The sequence below is a fragment of the Oncorhynchus clarkii genome, chromosome 10 (assembly GCF_045791955.1).
Source record: "Oncorhynchus clarkii lewisi isolate Uvic-CL-2024 chromosome 10, UVic_Ocla_1.0, whole genome shotgun sequence".
In the NCBI taxonomy this organism is placed as follows: domain Eukaryota; kingdom Metazoa; phylum Chordata; class Actinopteri; order Salmoniformes; family Salmonidae; genus Oncorhynchus; species Oncorhynchus clarkii.
In genome coordinates this window covers 50,230,203-50,250,584 of record NC_092156.1, presented here as the reverse complement: position 1 = coordinate 50,250,584, position 20,382 = coordinate 50,230,203, and the positions used below count along the sequence as shown (strand labels likewise).

At 42.6% G+C, this 20,382-nt stretch overlaps 1 protein-coding gene across 2 annotated transcripts in view; it reads right to left on the bottom strand.

Annotated features, from left to right (window-relative positions):
• The window catches only part of LOC139419631 (LHFPL tetraspan subfamily member 6 protein-like), a 56,687-nt gene continuing 36,305 nt past the window's right edge, over positions 1-20,382 (bottom strand). For both annotated transcript variants that reach the window (XM_071169614.1, XM_071169615.1), the window contains exons 3-4: positions 1,088-1,186; positions 1-914 (exon numbers count right to left, since the gene is read on the bottom strand). In XM_071169614.1, coding sequence (XP_071025715.1) covers positions 796-914; positions 1,088-1,186 — 218 coding nt within the window. In that variant the 3' untranslated portion in view covers positions 1-795. The remainder of the gene's footprint in view (positions 915-1,087; positions 1,187-20,382) is intronic.

The following is a 20,382-nucleotide window of genomic DNA, read 5'->3' as shown; positions in this document are numbered from 1 at the left end:
TGCTGAACGTTTTATTTGTTAATTAAGACTTCAAAGTAACAATATTTATTTACAATGTATTTACAAAACCAAGTCAAATTAGACATAGTGTTTCATACAAAAAGGTGCGAATATGTTATTATAATACAATAAACGTAATACACAAAAACATACATCATTCATATTTGACAGATGTACATGGTTAGGGACTTCAATAGTCCCTGTTTATAGATATACTGTAAATAGACATGAAAACAGTTAAAATTATTGCAAGTTACCAGTAAAGGTTTATATATTTAAGGCAACACTAAGCCAACGTGGGGACACATAACATATTCATTAAATACAGGATATAAAATACTCACAAAAACAAAGTAACATCAAAAGTAGAGTAATTTCTCTTTACCACAGGATTGTGCCATTACTTCAGTTACGATGAAGAGTTATAGTACAGGGACTGGAACACGACAGACTAGAGGGGGAATAGAGGAGCAACCAAACAAAACATGGAAAATAGAGATGGAAACACATGTTGCTGCTCTTGCTGTCAATGACAACCAAGTATGTAGACTCCACTCTTTGAAGTGCTCTGCAGAACGATGGAGTGTCTCATTACGTGTGTTGTGTATTGCTTTCTACTGCAGCATCAAATACAGCACAAGGTGGTCTGCTCATTTACTTTTCACTTATGACAGAGTGCATAGCTAGCCTACAGACTCTGTCCCCCTGATATTCTCCCTTGCTCTGAGTCTCAAATGTTTGGTGATGACAAGTGTTGTTTCAAGTTGTCATCATGGCCGTCCTGCCTTGATGCCATCAGTACGGGTACTGCTTCCGTCTCTTCCCAGCAAAGCAGGCCATCCAGGTACATAACATCATGGCTGCTGCTGCCCCTGCTCCTGTGCAGTAGAACGCCCAGCCAATCTCACAAGAACCTAGATACAGACAGACAGACACAGACAGGAGAAACAAACAGTGAATTAAAATCAGAGCTAACATAACATAATATGAGCTGTGATCAAATTGAATGACTTGTTGATTATCAACATGTGACTTGAATATGATGACGTTGTGTGGATGTGACTGTGTGTAGATGTTTTACCCGTACCAAGCTCAAACTGGTTGGATCTGTTGCTGCATGTCTGTCGGACTTCCTCACTGTCCCAGCCTAGAGGGTAGAGTGCACACCCCGACCCAATCAGCAACGCTGTACAGAGGGAGAGAGAGAGAGAGCATGTGCTAAGCTATGTCATAACAAACCCATCATACAGTGAATAGTGCAGCTTGCATTATTCAAAACCACTTAAGTTAAAAAGATAACACGTTCCACTATGTCACATGATTTCCTGAGATGGCACTTTCATCAAGAGCCAACGGACACTTCCCAACATATTAATGTGGGCAGTGAAGGCAACAGTTTTACTCTAGCATTTTGGATTTGAGATCAAATGTGTTATATGAGGAAGCAGTACAGAATGTCACCTTTTATTTGAGGGCATTTTCAGACATATCTGTTTTACCATCTACAAATGAATGCATTTTATTTATCTAGTCCCCACATTTGAAGGTGTCATAAGGATTTGGACTAATTCACTTATAGTATTACATTTAGCATTTGGTCCCATATTCTAAGCACGCAATGACTACATCAAGCTTGTGACTCGACAAACTTGTTGAATGCATTTGCAGTTTATTTTGGTTGTGTTTCAGATTATGTTTTGCCCAACAGCAATGAATGTTAAATAATGTAGTGTCTAAGGCACTGCATCGCAGTGTTACGGCGTCACTACAGCCTGGGGTTCATCCCTGTGTCACAACCGGCCGTGACTGCGAGTACCATAGGACGGCGCACAATTGGACCAGCGTCGTCCGAGTTATCAGAGGGTTTGACAGGGAGGGCTTTGATTGGCTCATCACGCTCTAGCGACTCGAGGGGGCTTTGCTTGGCTCATCGCGCTCTAGCGACTCCTTGTGGTAGGCCAGTTGCCTGAAAGCTGACTTCGGTTGTCAATTGAACGGTGTTTCCTCTGACATATTGGTGCAGCTGGCTTCCGGTGTTAAGCGAGCTGGTGTTAAGAAGCAGTGCGGCTTGGCAGGTCATGTTTCAGAGGACGCATGACTCGACTTTCACCTCTCTCAAGCTTGATTGGGGAGTTGTAGCAATGAGACAAGATCGTAATTGGATATTACAAAATTGGGGAGAAAAAGAGGGTAAAAAAATAATGTAGTGTCATTTTGGAATTTACTATAGACGCAACAATATGTTTTGATTGGCCAATGCATCTTAACTATAGTGAGTTTTTCCCCTTCCTCTTTTTCCGTCAATACTCCATTTTCTTGAACAAAATTTGACACCTCAGCTGAGAACTCCATTCCCTAAATGGTCAGCCGATGGCGCCATGTCCGTTTGCTAGTTTTCTTTCAAAAAGGGGGTTCGAAATATTAGCATTATGCCATAAGCGAGACCTCAGGAGACATTTAAGAAATGACACTCGAATCACGGGAAAGGATAAAATATGCCTTCCGTTTGAATATCAGAGAAAGTTGATGTAATTAAAACAAATCTTTTCTCTGCTGTCTTTCCATAAAAAATATATATAAAAGCTTAATTAAATGGGGAAAGGCAAATGCTAATAATTATATTTTGCTGGAGGAGAAGCAGAAAAGATAAACACAATTAGGTTTATAGATCATACAGTCTCAGTTAACGTGAGAATGTAGAATGTCTAGATTGTCTATGTTGAGGAATGTGACGTCGTTCTCTTGTCTAGACTAATTGGCACTGTTAGCAACCAGTAGCTAGCGGCACAAGTTATGAGCTAACTAGCTAACTACATAATGTTATATTCTGACATCATTGACGCTAAATATATTTTGTTAAATTGTTAGCAATATTCACAATTGAATTCAAATCAGAATGCTTCAATTTAATATGTTTCTGTTAGCTTATGTTGTAGCTAGGTAGCTAGCTAGCTAACTGTTGTTAGCTAGAAGGCTCCAGAGTTGAATGACACTTCTTAGCGACCAATAACTAGCTAGTAACATTATAGCCATAGCTACCTCTCCGACCGGTGATGGCCACAGAGGAGGAATGCCTCTGCTGTCAGGAGTGTGTACAAGGGCAGGGACTGCTAACAGAAATTGAGGAGCGTGCATGCCTCCTCGCCCACCTCAGCATTGGACCCCACACTGACAGCATACTTTCCACCTTCCACATGCTGAAGAGGAACTGTAGTGAGCAGCCCAGACCAGAGGGAGCGTGAGGACAGATGTCCAAGTTCCTTTGCTGCGCATAAGTTAGCTAATGTTAGCTAGAACCAGTCTAGCTAACTAGCATTAGTAACTTATCACTCCCTGATCGGTTTCATCTGTCTTTGTGATTGTTTCCACTCCCCTCCAGGTGTCGCCCATCTTCCCCATTATCCCTTATGTATTTATACCTGTGTTCTCTGTTTGTCTGTTGCCAGTTCATTTTGTTCCTCAAACCTACCAGCATTTTCCCCCTTGCTCCTGCCTTGTCTATTTTCCTGTTTTTGTCCTTTCTGCCTGCCCTAACCCTGAGCCTGCCTGCTGTCCTGTACCTTTGCCCTCTACTCTGGATTACCGACCTCTGCCCTGACCTTGCCTGCCATCCTGTACGTTTGCCTGCCCGTGTTCGAATGAATACACTTTTGTTACTTTGACATTGTCTGCACCTGGGTCTTACCTTCAAACGTGATAGTAACTAGCTGGCAGTAGCCAGCTAACTAGCCACGGTAGCTAGCTAGACTGGTTCTACCTAGCTAGCTGACTTGCATCACCAGGTCACGTTAACGTTACATTAATTCATTTCCATACGAGTAGCTAGCTACATTGTGAAAAAGTAATGAAACAATTTAGCTAGCTACCAAACAAACTTTCCCATACTGATGTACTCACCTTTCTGAAGAGCCCATGGTTTTGTATAAAGACATGTTCATTCAACATTTTGGGTGGAGGATGTAGCATAACTGGAAGGAATGTCACTTTTTATTTTCACCCATTCAAACCTACCCATTCATTTTAGAAAATCCCCCAGCCCCACATATTACAGTTATCAATGGCAATGATGGTATCGTGAGAGACAGTATCTGTTACCATGTGAGTGACATGAATGTCTTGCTATCTATGGTGCCAGACAGATATTTGTTTAATTCTTTGTAGACAATTGTGCCTGCCTACTGGTGCCTGGAGTGGGCCATGCGAGTATAGCGGCTGGGGCCAGACAACCAAGTGGTGCTGTTTTGTCAGCTGCACCAGGAGCAAATTCCCCTCTCCTGATGGGCACTACGTGGGTTCCTGGAGGTTGAGGAGTCACAAGATATATAATTATTAAATGTTTAATTAAACAAAAGTATAAAAACAGGCCAACTGCACGTCCTTGTCATTATTCGATTCTGAATGGACACAGGTAGAGGACAAGAGAAACCAAGTTGAATCTGTCTAACAGGACCTCAAACAGGTACATTTAAGTTCTTGGCCCATACGAAGACCATGTAATTACCCAATTGACAGTACGATGAATTTTTCTAAAATGACACCCAAATCTAAACAGGACCTGAAGCAAGGATATGCATATTATTGATACCATTTTAAAGGAAAAACGTTGAAGTTTGTGGTTAATGTAGGAGAATATAACACATTAGATCTGGTAAAATATAATACAAAGAAATAAACATGCTTATTCTGTTTTTAACATTTTTTATCATCTTAGAAATGCAAGAGAAAGGCCATAATATACAGGATCAATATCATGCCAAATGTATTCGCAAATGTAAATCACCAATCCACAAATGTAAATCACTTTCCACAAATGTAAATCATTTTCCACAAATGTAAATCGCCATCCACAAATGAAGTTCACTATCCACAAACACATTTTGATTTGAATTTGTAAATCGAGGGCCTTAAGTAAAATGACTGCCATAAAGATATGCACATAGGAGAGATATGCGCAAACATGACAGATATGGCAAACCTGCAACTCCATATTTGGAAGAGTTTAGGTCACCAGACTTTTGTCAGGGATTCGACGACAAGAAAAATACTAAGTTCTCATACGTAGAAAAAGGTTCTCATGGTAGAAAGCGATTTGTAATCGTAGAAAACAGTTATCACGCGTATAAAAAAGTTAGCACGCATAGAAAGCGATTTGTGGTCGTAGAAAAGTTGATTCCATTGATGCTGTTGACCAGGATCACTGGTTGGTGCAGAAAAAAGGGGGTGAGTGTAACCGGTGTGAAATGGCTAGTTAGTTAGCAGTGCGCGCTAATAGCGTTTCAATGAAGTAGGTGTTTTCCTTGCCCTGCAAGGGCTGTGGATTTTGTTGCACAATGGGTAACGATGCTTTGAGGGTGACTTGTCTGTGTGTAGAGGGTCCCTGGTTCAAGCCCAGGTTGGGGCGAGCAGAGAGACTGAAGCAATACTGTTACAAAGTCTGAACCCATGTCCTACACCTCCCCTCTACCTTTTGCATGCCTCTCCTGGGCAAATGGTTAGAGGCCTCAGGAATACTTATGTCTCCTTAATGCTCATTTTCTGTGCAACATGAGACAGCGGATCGATTATAATCACTTACAATGTATGATTTATCCTCCACATTTAGTGGTGCTATCACACTGGCCAGCTAATTCAACTATTTGGGTGATGAACGGGTGTACACCGCAATAGTGTTGCAAATATAGAGTAATCTAGGGCTAGGGTTTTGATTATTTATGTTGGACATAGTATGGGTACATATATGGTTAACATATTATGGTTACAATACTATAATTTATGCAGCCTTGAAAAGCAGGCATCAAAATGGCCGAACGAGAGGCTACCAGCAGTTTATAAAAATCGCTTTCTATGGGTACAAACCTTTTTTCTATGACTACCGTGAGAACTTGTTATCTATGTGTGAGAACTTCTAATCTTTTTCTTGTCATTATATCCCTGACAAAAGTCCGGTGACCTAAGCGATTCCAAATATGGAGTTGCAGGTTTGCCATATCTGTCATGTTTGCGCATGTCTCTCCTATGTGCAAATCTTTATGGCAGTCATTTTACTTAAGGCCCTCAATTTACAAATACAAATCAAAAGGTGTTTGTTTGTAGATAGTGAATTGCACGGGGCGGCAGGTAGCTTAGTGGTTCGTGTGTTGGACTAGAAACCAACTAGTGCCTATTTTAATGCTAGCTTGCTAATACAGTGGATATTCGTTAAATCCCTCATGTGGTTAGTGAAGTCCAATTTGGATATATTTGGCTGTTTTCGCTGAATAACATTTAGAAGTGTCCCCTTTTCAGGTTTAGAAGAAGTGACTGCTAAATGCTAACTCCCGTTTGTTGTTGTTTTCCAGGTTACATTTTTGGATGACCACCAGGACCTCAGCTGCAATTTCGTCTGCTGTTTCTCCATTCAATTCAACAAAATCAAGCAGTTTTGTTTCCACAGATGTGCTGCCATCATATATCTTACAATATCGGACTACTATTGGCAGCAGCGTTATATGTCCATGATTGGACGCATCATTGGACAGGGACACAAATTCAACCTGGTCTAGGTCCTGTGTTGCCCATGTTACTAACATGTTACTCACTATGGCGTCACATTTTGTCCTAGCACATGTAAACTTTGGCTCATAAAGCTTCCGTGTCAGTTGTGCTGTGCAGTCCATAGATCTGTAACTATGATTGTGTCGCATAGTGTGGCATGCAAAGACACCCTCCTGCACAGCTAAACCATATTCTTCTTGGGAAGGCTCTAACTTCTTGAAGAATGTGGTGACAGAGGACATACCAACACGGGCAATCAGAGAGGCTTTATGCTTTTTCGTCTGCTGATGTTCTACCACTGCCATTCTTCCCCGGCTGCCAATTGAAAGAGAGGACGCAGTGAACCATTTTATCATCTTGACCTGAGCATATTAAATGGAAATTCTCTCATCATGTTTATCATAAAAAGTGCATTTTTGTTTCTTGGAAATAGTCATTGTATCTCCTCTGTCTGCTCTTCTTCACTCTCCTTGTGCCACTCTTAATTACTCTCTTAACTTTTTATTTTCCTCCAATCTCTCTCCTCTTTTCTTCACCTGTCTTCCTTTCCTTCTCTTCACCTTTCCACCTCACTCTTCTACACTCTCCTTGCTTCCCTCTTTTTTACTCCCTTCATTTTTCCTTCTCCTTCCTCTCCAATCTGTATTAATACATAGCATACTATTAGATAACCAACGTATTTTAACAGATTCCCATTGCTTGCATGTTTGGAAAAATAAATTGGCAGGCTCTGTAACCATATCTTTACCTTTCCTCATATGTTTCCTTCACTCTTCTTTTCTATCCAGTCTTCCTCCTCTCCTTCCTCTCCACTGCTAATGCTATCCATGAACATTTCTAAATATATTTTCGCAAAACCATTCAAATTGTAATCTACAAAAATATTCTCTGAATAAATTGTGCATTCATTTTAATATAATCATATTTTCAAAATAGCCCGTCCACTGCATGTTTAAATGTGAACGTTTTTTTTAACCTAGCTACCATAAACAGTAGCTAGCTAGCTAACTTAGTCTACATAGCTAACGTTAGGTTATGCTAGCTATTTAAAACCTTATAGAGCAGATAATCTATCTATATAATAAGTTGTGACATTATAACATCACTAGCTAGTATCTCAAACGATTGTAATTTACCTGGCTTGAAAATACGTTTGTGGTGATGTTGTGTATTCACTTTATACTTGCCAGCTTCTGGCTGAGTTTTCCACAGCAGTTTTCTCTAAAACTATCGCGAGCAAGTAGTTAGTAGAAGAAGAAGAGTGAATGAAGCTGCTATAGAGAGCAGCCCCCTCTGTTGGCCTAAACAAGCACAACGCGATTGAGACGTCAACCCGTAGGCTCTGCTGCCCGGTCTTTCTTGCCAAGTAAAATATTTCACTTTGCGGTCTGTTTTTAACGCACAGTTAAAAACGGGGACATTTCCGGGGACAGCTCCAGCCGAGGACAGGCCACCAAAAACGGGGACTGTCCCCGGAAACGGGGACATCTGGTCACCCTAATGTACTCTTCCTTGGCAAATAAAGGTGTGGTTCAGGTATGAATCTCTGTGAGACATTCTTTTTCAGTCATATCCAATACCAGGTGTATCAAACTCCATTATTTAATTAAGAACTAATTCTAATTTACAAGGACAGCCTACTCCTTCCTCCCCATTGGGGGATTGAACCCCTGTCTCCTGCGTGCCTGCAATATGGAAGACCATCAAATGCTTCTCAAAGATGCCCTCTGGTGGTCAAACTAGCAATAACTTGCATTAACAAAAAAAATGTCTGACAAATAGATAACGTGCCACAGAATGCTGCAGCAGCCCACAAGGTGTGCCGCAACTTTTAAAGGAGGATCCACTGTATGACTTTCTGTGTGACACAGTCCCTTCAGAAAGTACACTCTTGACTTTTTCAACATTTTGTTGTGATATAGTAATTTCTTGTCAACGATCTACACAAAAAAAAGTTATGTCAAAGTGGAAGAGAAATTCTAACATTTGTAAAACATTCATGAAAAATAAAACATCTCTTGATTACTTAAGTATTCAACCCCCTGAGTTAATACACGTTAGACTCACCTTTGGTAGTGATTACAGTTGTAAGTCTTTCTGAGTAAGTCTGTAAGAGCTTTGCATACCTGGATTGTATAATAATTGTCAAATTGGTTGTTGATCATTGCTAGACAGACATTTAAGTCTTGCCATAGATTTCAAAGCAGATTTAATTCATTCACAGTCTTGGTAAGGAACTCCAGTGTAGATATGTCCTTGTGTTTTAGGTTATTGTACTGTTGAAAGGTGAAATCATCTCCCAGTGTCTAGTGGAAAGCATTTAGGATTTTGCCTGTGCTTAGCTCCATTTATTTTTTATCCTGGAAAACTACTCAGTCCTTAACGATTACAAGCATACCCATAACATGATGCAGCCATCCCTATGCTTGAAAATTGTGTGAGTTGTACTCAGTAATGTGTTGTATTAGGTTTTGCTCTACACATAACACTTTGTATTCAGGACAAAATGTTAATTCTTTGCCACATTGTATGCAGTATTACTTTTGTGCCTTGTTGCCAACCGGATGCATGTTTTGGAATATTTTTGTTCTGTACAAGCTTCTTTCTTTTCACTCTATCAATTAGGTTATTATTTTGAAATAACTACAATCTTGTTGATCCCATCCTCAGTTTTCTCCTATCACAGTTGTTGAACTCTGTAACTGTTTTAAAGACACCATTGGCCTCATGGTGAAATCCATGAGCGGTTTTCTTCCCCTCTGGCAACTGAGTTAGGAAGGACACCTGTATCTTTGTAGTGACTGGATTTATTGATACACTATCCAAAATGTAATTAATAACTTCACCATGCTCAAAGGGATATTCAATGTCTGTTTTTTTTTTATTTTTTAAACCATCTACAAATAGGTGTCCTTCTTTGCGAGGCATCGGAAAACGTCCCTGTCTTTGTGGTTGAATCTATGTTTGAAATTCACTGCTCAACTTTACAGATAACTGTATGTGTGAGGTACAGAAATTAGGTAGTTATTCGAAAATTATGTCAAGCACTATTATTGCATACAGAGTCAGTCCATTATGTGACTTGTTACGCAAATTGTTACTCCTGAACGTATTTAGGCTTGCCATAACAAAGGGGTTGACTACTTATTGACTCAAGATATTTCAGCTTTTCATTTTTAAATCATTTGTTTAAAAAAAATCCTAAAACATAATTCCAATATGGTGTGTGTGGGCCAGTGAAAAAATAAATCTCAATTTAAACCATTTTAAATTCAGGCTGTAACACAACAAAATGTGGAAACAAGTCCAGGGATGTGGATACTTTCTGAAGGCACTGAACTGTGCATGATCCTGCCAGCTGTAGCTTATTGCTTTACCACATGAAAGGTGTCAGGATTGTTTTTGTGAAATGCTATAGCTACTTCACCACTGTATCTCACTTTATGTTTAGTAAATGTCCCTCTGACTGTGTATTTTTTTAACAGTGATGGTAGTAGCTAAACCAGACTGAAAGTGTTGATTTGGAGGTGTGATGTTGTGAGGATGTGGGTGAGATGATAGTGGAGGCCCAAGCAACTGGAGCATGTGGCAGGAGGACTTGGGGCTGTGTCCCAAATAGCACCCTATTCCTCATGTAGTGCACTACTTTTGATCAGGGCCATAGTACTCTGGCTTAAAAGTATTGCACCCTATAGAGAATAGGGTGCCATTTGGGAGGCACACAGACACTGGGGTCTGGGTTTATAGCCTGGAGTCAAACACAGAAACACCACAGATAGTCTGCATGGTGATATGCTGTTTGTCTTTGACTGTCTGTCTGTTACTTTCGGGAGGTTGTAAGAAGTTACAGATGAAAGCATGAATGCAGTGCCACCAGTAGTAGGCTATATCTAACAAAGCATATCGTCATGGGAATGGCTTTTATTCAGAATATTCTGAAACCCTGACATGAAAAGAAGAAGAATTTATGTTTTACTCTTATTGAAAAGCTAATTCATTGGGAGCTTAGGGAGAGGTATTTTATTTAAGAGCCCTCTGAAGAACTTTTGAATATAACTCAGCCAGCTGACACAAGTTGAAACCACTCACATGCATAGATAGATACATTGCAATGTCTTGTATTCAAATCATCCTCTTAGTTTGCTGCCCCCCCCGGCCCACTATATCATTGTCTTTCTCTAAGCCCCTTTTGTCTGTATGCATCAGATCCTTTCTATAGACATTCCACACATGCCTAAGTGTGTCCCTCCATTTCTTATGAATACAACCCCAGAAAATCCAGCATTTGTCATTTTATGTCATTTTATACTCTTTACAATTGAATCTCAAATCATTCAAGGCATTTTCATCTGGGTTAAAAGGCTTTGTGAAATGTCCACAGGCAGTATATGAGAGCAGGAGAGAGTAGTAGGAGAGAAATGCCTGTCTGGGAATAAACCACACCCTGAACATGACCTATAGGTCATTATGCCCTGAGGGATGCCATAAAGGAACAAGGTGATACAATAGAGAGGTAGGGTCCGTCTGTGAACGTCATCAGATAAACAGATAACAAAACCAAAGTGGGAAAAACAAAGAGGGCGAAAAAAGAACAAAATAGAACAGATAACAATCACAGAATATTAAAAGGGACACTTCATTATTTTAATTAATCAAACATTTTCTTGGGACCTTTTCTTATCTTTTGGACACTTGTAGACACTGGTATAGTGCTTGAGATGATAGAAAGTTAAAAAGTGGTGGTGTCCCTTTAAATGGTTTCTGCATAGTGTGAAGGTTTAGGGAAAAGTGAGTCACGTCCAGTCTAATTAACATTATACTGACTTTTGAATGATTTGGTAAACATTTATCTACAGCATCCTACTAATCAGCACCCTACTCCTTTTAGTGGAGTCATTATCTGTGCACCCCTTAGAATAGTCTTGCCTTGTTAAATAAAAGGTGTGGGGGGGGGGAAGTATTGGAAGGAGAACTGCCTGATGACCCACTAGAACAGCTGCCCTCTCTGCAGTGAGTGTATTCAAACGTCGAGCTGTTTTTGTGTCCCAGAGAGAGTTCCTACCGACAGCTCTCTGATCTCAGTACAGAACAGGTGGCATGCTGTCGGGCAGCCCTCTGTCGGAGTCGCTCGACAGCACAACCAAACCTTAAAACTGTTCACTGAACTTGACGTTTCTACAGAAACAGGTGGTGCACCGCACCGTTAAGAGGCTCTGCTGTCGAAGACTAGCTTGACAGGACCTTAAAAACGGTTCAATCAACACAAGAGCCCCAAACAACACCGAGACAGCTGGAATGACAACTGTGTGCCGTTTAAAACACTACCGTAGACCACCGACTCCACCTGATACTTGCAGAGTATTCCGCACAAGACCTTCAGGTCATCACTAGAGAATCCCGTCTCTCAATACTTTAAAGAAACCATGCAGGCCTTTCTGTGTGAATGCTAGGACTATGTACTTTCAATCAATCTGTCACATTTATTTATAAAGCCCTTTTTACATTAGAATATGTCACAAAGTGCTATACAGAAACTCAGCCTAAAACCCCAAACAGCAAGTACACGTAAAATCAAATCAAATGTTATGTCACATGCATCGAATACAAGTGAAATGTTTACTAGCAAGCCCTTAACCAACAATGCAGTTTAAGAAATAGATTTAATTAAATGTTTACTAAATAAACAAAAGTCAAAAAGTAACACAAGTAATGTACATAACAATAACGAGGCTATATGCAGGGGGTTACGGTACTGAGTCAATGTGCGGGGGTACAGGTTAATCGAGGTAATTTGTAAAGTGATTATCCATAGATAATAAACAGCGAGTGGGGGGAGGGTGTCAATGTAAATAGTCCGGGTGGCCATTTTATTCGATTAGTTGTTCAGCAGTCTCATGGCTTGGGGGTAGAAGCTGTTAAGGAGCCTTTTGGTCCTAGACTTGGGGTTCCGGTACCACTTGCCATGCGGTAGCAGAGAGAACATTCTATGACTTGGGTGACGGGAGTCTGACAATTGTTTGGGCCTTCCTCTGACACCACCTAGTATATAGGTCCTGGATGTCAGGAAGCTTGGCCCCAGTGATGTACTGGGCCGTACGCACTACCCTCTGTAGCGCCTTACGGTCAGATGCCGAGCAGTTGCCATACCATGCGGTAATGCAACCTCTCAGGATGCTTTCAATGGTGCAGCTGTAGAACTTTTTGAGGATCTGGGGATCCATACCAAATATTTTCAGTCTCCTCTTCACAACTGTCTTGGTGTGTTTGGACCATGATAGTTTGTTGGTGATATGGATAAGGAACTTGAAACTCTTGACCCGCTCCACAGGTCATGGTCCGGGGGCCAAACACGCCTGTCAATGTTAATGGGGGCCTGTTTGGCTCTCTTTTTCTTATAGTTCACAATCAGCTCCTTTGTCTTGCTCACATGTAGAAGCAGATGTAGAAGCATCTTTCACACCGCCCTCCTCTCGTAAAACTCACCCAAACAGGCCTACTCCACTCACAAGACTAATTGTATGCATAGTATGCAGTGAGCAATGCAGAGTGGGGAAAGATCATTATTTTTTACTCAATACAGCTATACACTGTACAACTTGAACTATTAACAACTTGACACGAGCTAACTTTTTCACCATATAACAAGATAATATTTTCACCCAGCATGAACTCTGACTCAACTTTCTACATTCTTCTTTAGCCCTCTCAAAGATAAGGTACTTATGAATGATACAGTGTTTGCATTAAGCAAAGCAATGTGAACGATAATAACAAACCAAGGATATGCCTTTGAGAGCATGTGGGGAAGAACAATGAGGAAATTAGCTAGAGGGATAAGGATTATAATAGTTGGGCTAACTTACCGTGATTATGGTAAGGCTTTTCCACCCTCAGTGTCTGACACATTTCAGCTTTGCTACATCGCTGCAAAAGTAATTTCCCACAACCAATCTATCGTTGTCTGATTCATCTTTGAAGACTTTCTAAAATACTAATTAAAGGTCAATTGTCATTGTCTATTGGCATTGCCTGCAGCAACGAGTGTATTATAGTGTTTCCCACAACCTTCTTTTTACTCTAGGAGAAGAGACCATGGGGAGACATGGAATGAGGTTGGGCCAAGGGCTGGAAAGTAAGGGAAGGAAAACACAACCCCCACAATTCTGTCTGGGGAAAAATAGTTTAGCTGAACATCTAAAGCAAAATGGATTCTAAACTCAGAAAAAAAAGAAACTGCCCTGTCTTTCAAAGATAATTCATAAAAATCCAAATAACTTCATTGTAAAGGATTAAAACATTGTTTCCCATGCTTGTTCAAAGAACCATAAACAATTAATGAACATGTACCTGTGGAACGGTCGTTAAGACACTAACAGCTTACAGACGGTAGGCAATTAAGGTTACAGTTATGAAAACGTAGGACACTACAGACACCATTCTACTGACTCTGAAAAACACCAAAAGAAAGATTCCCAGGGTCCCTGCTCATCTGCGTGAACGTGCCTTGGGAATGCAGATGTGGCCGGGGCAATAAATTGCAATGTCCGTACTGTGAGATGCCTAAGACAGCACTACAGGGAGACAGGAGGGAGAGCTGATCGTCCTCGCAGTGGCAGACCATGTGTAACAAAACCTGCACAGGATCAGGACATCACACCTGCGGGACAGGTAGAGGATGGCAACAATAACTGCCCGAGTTACACCAGGAACGCACAATCCCTTCATCAGTGCTCAGACTGTCCGAAATAGGCTGAGAAAGGCTGGACTGTTGTAAGGCAGGTCCTCACCAGACATCACTGGCAACAACGTCGCCTATGGGCACAAACCCAGACAGGACCAAACCAAGACAGGACTGGCTGGACCAGACAGGACTGGCAAAAAGTGCTCTTCACTGACGAGTCGTGGTTTTGTCTCAACAGGGGTGATGGTCGGATTCGCGTTTATCATCGAAGGAATGAGCGTTACACCGAGGCCTGTACTCTGGAGCAGAATCGATTTGGTGGTGGAGGGTCCGTCATGATCTGGGGCGGTGTGTCACAGCATCATCGGACTGAGCTTGTTGTCATTGCAGGCAATCTCAACGCTGTTCATTACAGGCAAGACATCCTCCTCCCTCATGTGGTACCCTTCCTGCAGGCTCATCCTGACATGACCCTCCAGAATGACAATGCCACCATCCATACTGTTTGTTCTGTGCGTGATTTCCTGAAAGACAGGAATGTCAGTGTTCTGCCATGGCCAGGGACGAGCCCGGATCTCAATCCCATTGAGCACGTCTGGGACCTTTTGGATCGGAGGGTGAGGGCTTGGGCCATTCCCCCCCAGAAATGTCCGGGAACTAGCAAGTGCCTTGGTGGAAGAGTGGGGTAACATCTGACAGCAAGAACTGGCAAATCTGGTGCAGTCCATGAGGAGGAGATGCACTGCAGTACTTAATGCAGCTTGGGGCCACACCAGATACTGACTATTACTTTTGATTTTGAACCCCCAGTGTTCAGGGACACATTATTCCATTTCTGTTCGTCACATGTCTGTGGAACTTGTTCAGTTTATGTCTCAGTTGTAGAATCTTGTTATGTTCATACAAATATATACGCGTTAGGTTTGATGAAAATAAATACAGTTGACAGTGAGAGGACGTTTCTTTTTTTTGCTGAGTTTATAATGGTTGGAAAAGGATAGTGCTCCAAATTTGGTCGGAAATAATCTTCAAAGGAGAACCCTTTTCATTATTTCCTCGACCTGATATGAATATGCCAAATGCATACAAAATCCTCAACTTTACTTGCAATTTATCAGGCTGTAGCAGATAAGATCTGTCAGGTATGCCAGTGCCAATGGAACCACTTTGAAGATTTTGCTTCCCTGAAATAGATCATGCAGCTGCTTATGCGAATCTTGACAAAATTATTACAGAACAAGTGCACAATATTGCTCACACAGAACCCCGAGGGCCCCTAACGGCATTACTGTAGTTACGCTATAACATTTCTCTGACAGCCATCTGCTTACTGTATGAATCAGCTTAAATAAAGAACTGATATGCCGTCATAGCTGCTCTGATGTTGCCCTTTTATGAAGCTGCCAAGTGCTATTTTTAGATACAGGAAGAGGACCTTGTCTTAATGGAATAAGATACACAGTGACATTATTCGTGTATTTTAACTGCTTAGCAACTCCCTTTGGGGATTCCAATTCCAGCCTGTTTTGATTAGTGACATTCTATACATTCAGCAGAACTGAGGTGACTTTCACAATAACAACACAATCGTGTTCTCTCCGAATTCACAATAACAACATGTTGTTAATGCAGCCCACTTCAGATGGCTCACCTACAATATTAGTGTTTGTGCTAACTGAACTGCCCAACAGGGCATGAAGTGGAGGGCACAGAGGAGCTGTAGCAACCTTTCACTGTTACCCAACCTTAACCTCATGCTGACCTGGAACAGTCAAAACAGCTCACTTCCTACCTTGCTATTGTCTCAGAACCTGGTGACCTCACCCCATTGGGAGAGGGAGGGAGGGGGGGGGGGGGGGGGAGATCTATTATATATATCTAAAAACATAATTTGTTCCAGTCACAGAGCAGAACACACACCCTTTAAGATTAGAAAGGTGAGGCCTCAACTCCACACCTGCTTGCTCACGTCACAACAGAAATGTCTTTCTGCTGAAAAGGTCAAGTGTGGAATTCTAGTGCCACTGACCTACAATTCCTTGTCTTTGTTATGTTGAAGTGATTGTTTTACTCATTTCTATATTGGAGTGAATTTTTTATTTATTTTATTTCACCAGGTAGGCTAGTTGAGAACAAGTTCTCATTTACAACTGCGACCTGGCCAAGATAAAGTATAGCAGTGTGAACAGATAGCAACACAGAGTTACACATGGAATAAACAATAAACAAGTCAATAACACAGTAGAATTTATTTTTATAATCTAATCTAATCTAATTTTTAAAGAGTCTATATACATTGTGTGCAAAAGGCATGAGGTAGGCGAATAATTACAATTTAGCAGATTAACACTGAAGTGATAAATGATCAGATGGTCATGTGCAGGTAGAGATACTGGTGTGCAAAAGAGCAGAAAAGTAAATAAATAAAAACAGTATGGGGATGAGGTAGGTCAATTGGGTGGGCTATTTACCGATGAACAATGTACAGCTGCAGCGATCGGTTAGCTGCTCAGATAGCAGATGTTTAAAGTTGGTGAGGAAGATACAAGTCTCCAACTTCAACGATTTTTGCAATTCATTCCAGTCACAGGCAGCAGAGAACTGGAAGGAAAGGCGGTCAAATTAGGTGTTGGCTTTAGGGTTGATCAGTGAGATACACCTGCTGGAGCGTGTGCTACGGGTGGGTGTTGCCATCGTGACCAGTGAACTGAGATAAGGCGGAGCTTTACCTAGCATGGACTTGTAGATGACCTGGAGCCAGTGGGTCTGGCGACGAATATGTAGCGAGGGCCAGCCGACTAGAGCATACAGGTCGCAGTGGTGGGTGGTATAAGGTGCTTTAGTAACAAAGCGGATGGCACTGTAATAAACTGCATCCAGTTTGCTGAGTAGAGTATTGGAAGCCATTTTGTAGATGACGTCGCCGAAGTCGAGGATCAGTAGGATAGTCAGTTTTACTAGAGTAAGTTTGGCGGCGTGAGTGAAGGAGGCTTTGTTGCGAAATAGAAAGCCGATTCTAGATTTGATTTTGGATTGGAGATGTTTGATATGAGTCTGGAAGGAGAGTTTACAGTCTAGCCAGACACCTAGGTACTTATAGATGTCCACATATTCTAGGTCGGAACCATCCAGGGTGGTGATGCTAGTCGGGCGTGCGGGTACAGGCAGCGAACGGTTGAAAAGCATGCATTTGGTTTTACTAGCGTTTAAAAGCCTTGGCCAGGTCGATGAAGACGGCTGCACAGTACGGTCTTTTATCGATGGCGGTTATGATATCGTTTAGTACCTTTAGCGTGGCTGAAGTGCACCCGTGACCGGCTCGGAAACCAGATTGCACAGCGGAGAAGGTACGGTGGGATTCGAGATGGTCAGTGATCTGTTTGTTGACTTGGCTTTTGAAGACCTTAGATAGGCAGGGCAGGATGGATATAGGTCTGTAACAGTTTGGGTCCAGGGTGTCTCCCCCTTTGAAGAGGGGGATGACCGCGGCAGCTTTCCAGTCCTTGGGGATCTCAGACGATATGAAAGAGAGGTTGAACAGGCTGGTAATAGGGGTTGCGACAATGGTGGCAGATAGTTTCAGAAATAGAGGGTCCAGATTGTCAAGCCCAGCTGATTTGTACGGGTGCAGGTATTGCAGCTCTTTCAGAACATCTGCTATCTGGATTTGGGTAAAGGAGAAGCTGGGGAGGTTTGGGCGAGTAGCTGCGGGGTGGGGGGTGGAGCTGTTGGCCGAGGTTGGAGTAGCCAGGAGGAAGGCATGGCCAGCCGTTCAGAAATGCTTGTTGAAGTTTTCGATTATCATGGATTTATCGGTGGTAACCGTGTTACTTAGCCTCAGTGCAGTGGGCAGCTGGGAGGAGGTGCTCTTGTTCTCCATGGACTTTACAGTGTCCCAGAACTTTTTGGAGTTAGAGCTACAGGATGCAAATTTCTACTTGAAAAAGCTGGCCTTTGCTTTCCTGACTGACTGCGTGTATTGGTTCCTGACTTCCCTGAACAGTTTCATATCGCGGGGACTATTCGATGCTATTGCAGTCCGCCACAGAATGTTTTTGTGCTGGTCGAGGGCAGTCAGGTCCGGAGTGAACCAGGGGCTAAATCTGTTCTTAGTTCTGCATTTTTTGAACGGAGCATGCTTATCTAAGATGATGAGGAAGTTACTTTTAAAGAACGACCAGGCATCCTCAACTGACGGGATGAGGTCAATATCCTTCCAGGATACCCGGGCCAGGTCGATTAGAAATGCCTGCTCGCAGAAGTGTTTTAGGGAGCGTTTGACAGTGATTAGGGGTGGTCGTTTGACTGCGGACCCGTAGCGGATACAGGCAATGAGGAAGTGATCGCTGAGATCCTGATTGAAGACAGCGGAGGTGTATTTGGAGGGCCAGTTGGTCAGAATAACGTCTATGAGAGTGCCCTTGTTTACAGATTTAGGGTTGTACCTGGTGGGTTCCTTGATGATTTGTGTGAGATTGAGGGCATCTACCTTAGATTGTAGGACTACCGGGGTGTTAAGCATATCCCAGTTTAGGTCACCTAACAGAACAAACTCTGAAGCTAGATGGGGCCGATCAATTCACAAATGGTGTCCAGGGCACAGCTGGGAGCTGAGGGGGGTCGGTAGCAGGCGGCAACAGTGAGAGACTTATTTCTGGAGAGATTAATTTTTAAAGGCTATTGCAGTAGACTGCAACTCCTCCCCCTTTGGCAGTTCTATCTTGACGGAAAATGTTATAGTTGGGTATGGAAATCTCAGAATTTTTGGTGGCCTTCCTAAGCCAGGATTCAGACACAGCAAGGACATCAGGGTTGGCAGAGTGTGCTAAAGCAGTAGGTAAAACAAACTTAGGGAGGAGGCTTCTGATGTTGACATGCATGAATCCAAGGCTTTTTCGATCACAGAAGTCAACAAATGAGTGTGCCTGGGGACATGCAGGGCCTGGGTTTACCTCCACATCATCCGTGGAACAGAGGAGGAGTAGAATGAGGGTGTGGCTAAAGGCTATCAAAACTGGTCACCTAGAGCGTTGGGAACAAAGAATAAAAGGAGCAGATTTCTGGGCGTGGTAGAATATATTCAGGGCATAATGCGCAGACAGGGGAATGGTGGGGTGCGGGTAGAGTGGAGGTAAGCCCAGGCACTGGGTGATGATAAGAGAGGTTGTATCTCTGGACATGCTGGTTGAAGTCACCGCATGTGTGGGAGGTGGGACAAAGGAGGTATCAGAGGTATGAAGAGTGGAACTAGGGGGTCCATTGTATACTAAAACAATGATAACTAACCTGAACAACAGTAAACGAGGCATATTGACATTTGAGAGAGAAATACAGCGAGGCAAAAAGTAATCACAGGTGTTGACTGGGAGAGCTAGCTAAAACAACAGGTGAGACAACAACAGCTAATCAGCTAACACAACAACAGCAGGTAAAATGACTAGGCAGAGAGGGTCGGATTAACTACACACAGAGCCTGAGTTCGAGGCTTGGGCCGACAGATATAAATTAAATAAACGGAATGGAGTATAGATGGAACAGGGGAGCCCCACTACGCTAGCGACACGGCGTTTAAAGTTAGTAGCATTTGCTCCGACAGAGGCCGGATGAAGGCACAGCGGATGGAGTATTCGTCGGCAGACCAGTCGTGGTGGTGCGGCTGGGCGCGGTGTCGACAGAGAATCCAAGCCAGAGGCGAAAGAGGTATTGTGGAATTTAGTTTGCTAGCCGGGAGATGTGCCTGACTCACGGCTAACTGGTGCTAGCTTCGTGGCAGTGGCGTTAGCCACTATATCCAATCGGTAGCAGCGGTGATCCGGTGCCAAGGTCCAGAGTTTACAGCAAGGATCCGGTGGAGTTTTGGGCTCTAGCCGTGTGTGAGTGGGGTTCGGGTGAACAGCTGAGTAGGCCGGGAGGTGGGCCTCAGGGAATAGCTTCGGTACTAGGTGCCACGGTGAGTGAAAACTAGCTGTGAGCTAACTAGCTGTGAGCTAGCCAGCTGTGAGCTAGCCAGCTGTGAGCTAGCCAGCTGTGAGCTAGCCAGCTGCAAGCTAGCTGTGAAGATTAGAAGTAGTGGTCCAGGGATTACGGCAGGAATCCGGCGTTGTTGTGGAGAGACAGTCCGATATTGGTAAACAAGCGATATTGGTAGACAGGCGAGTATTGTCCAG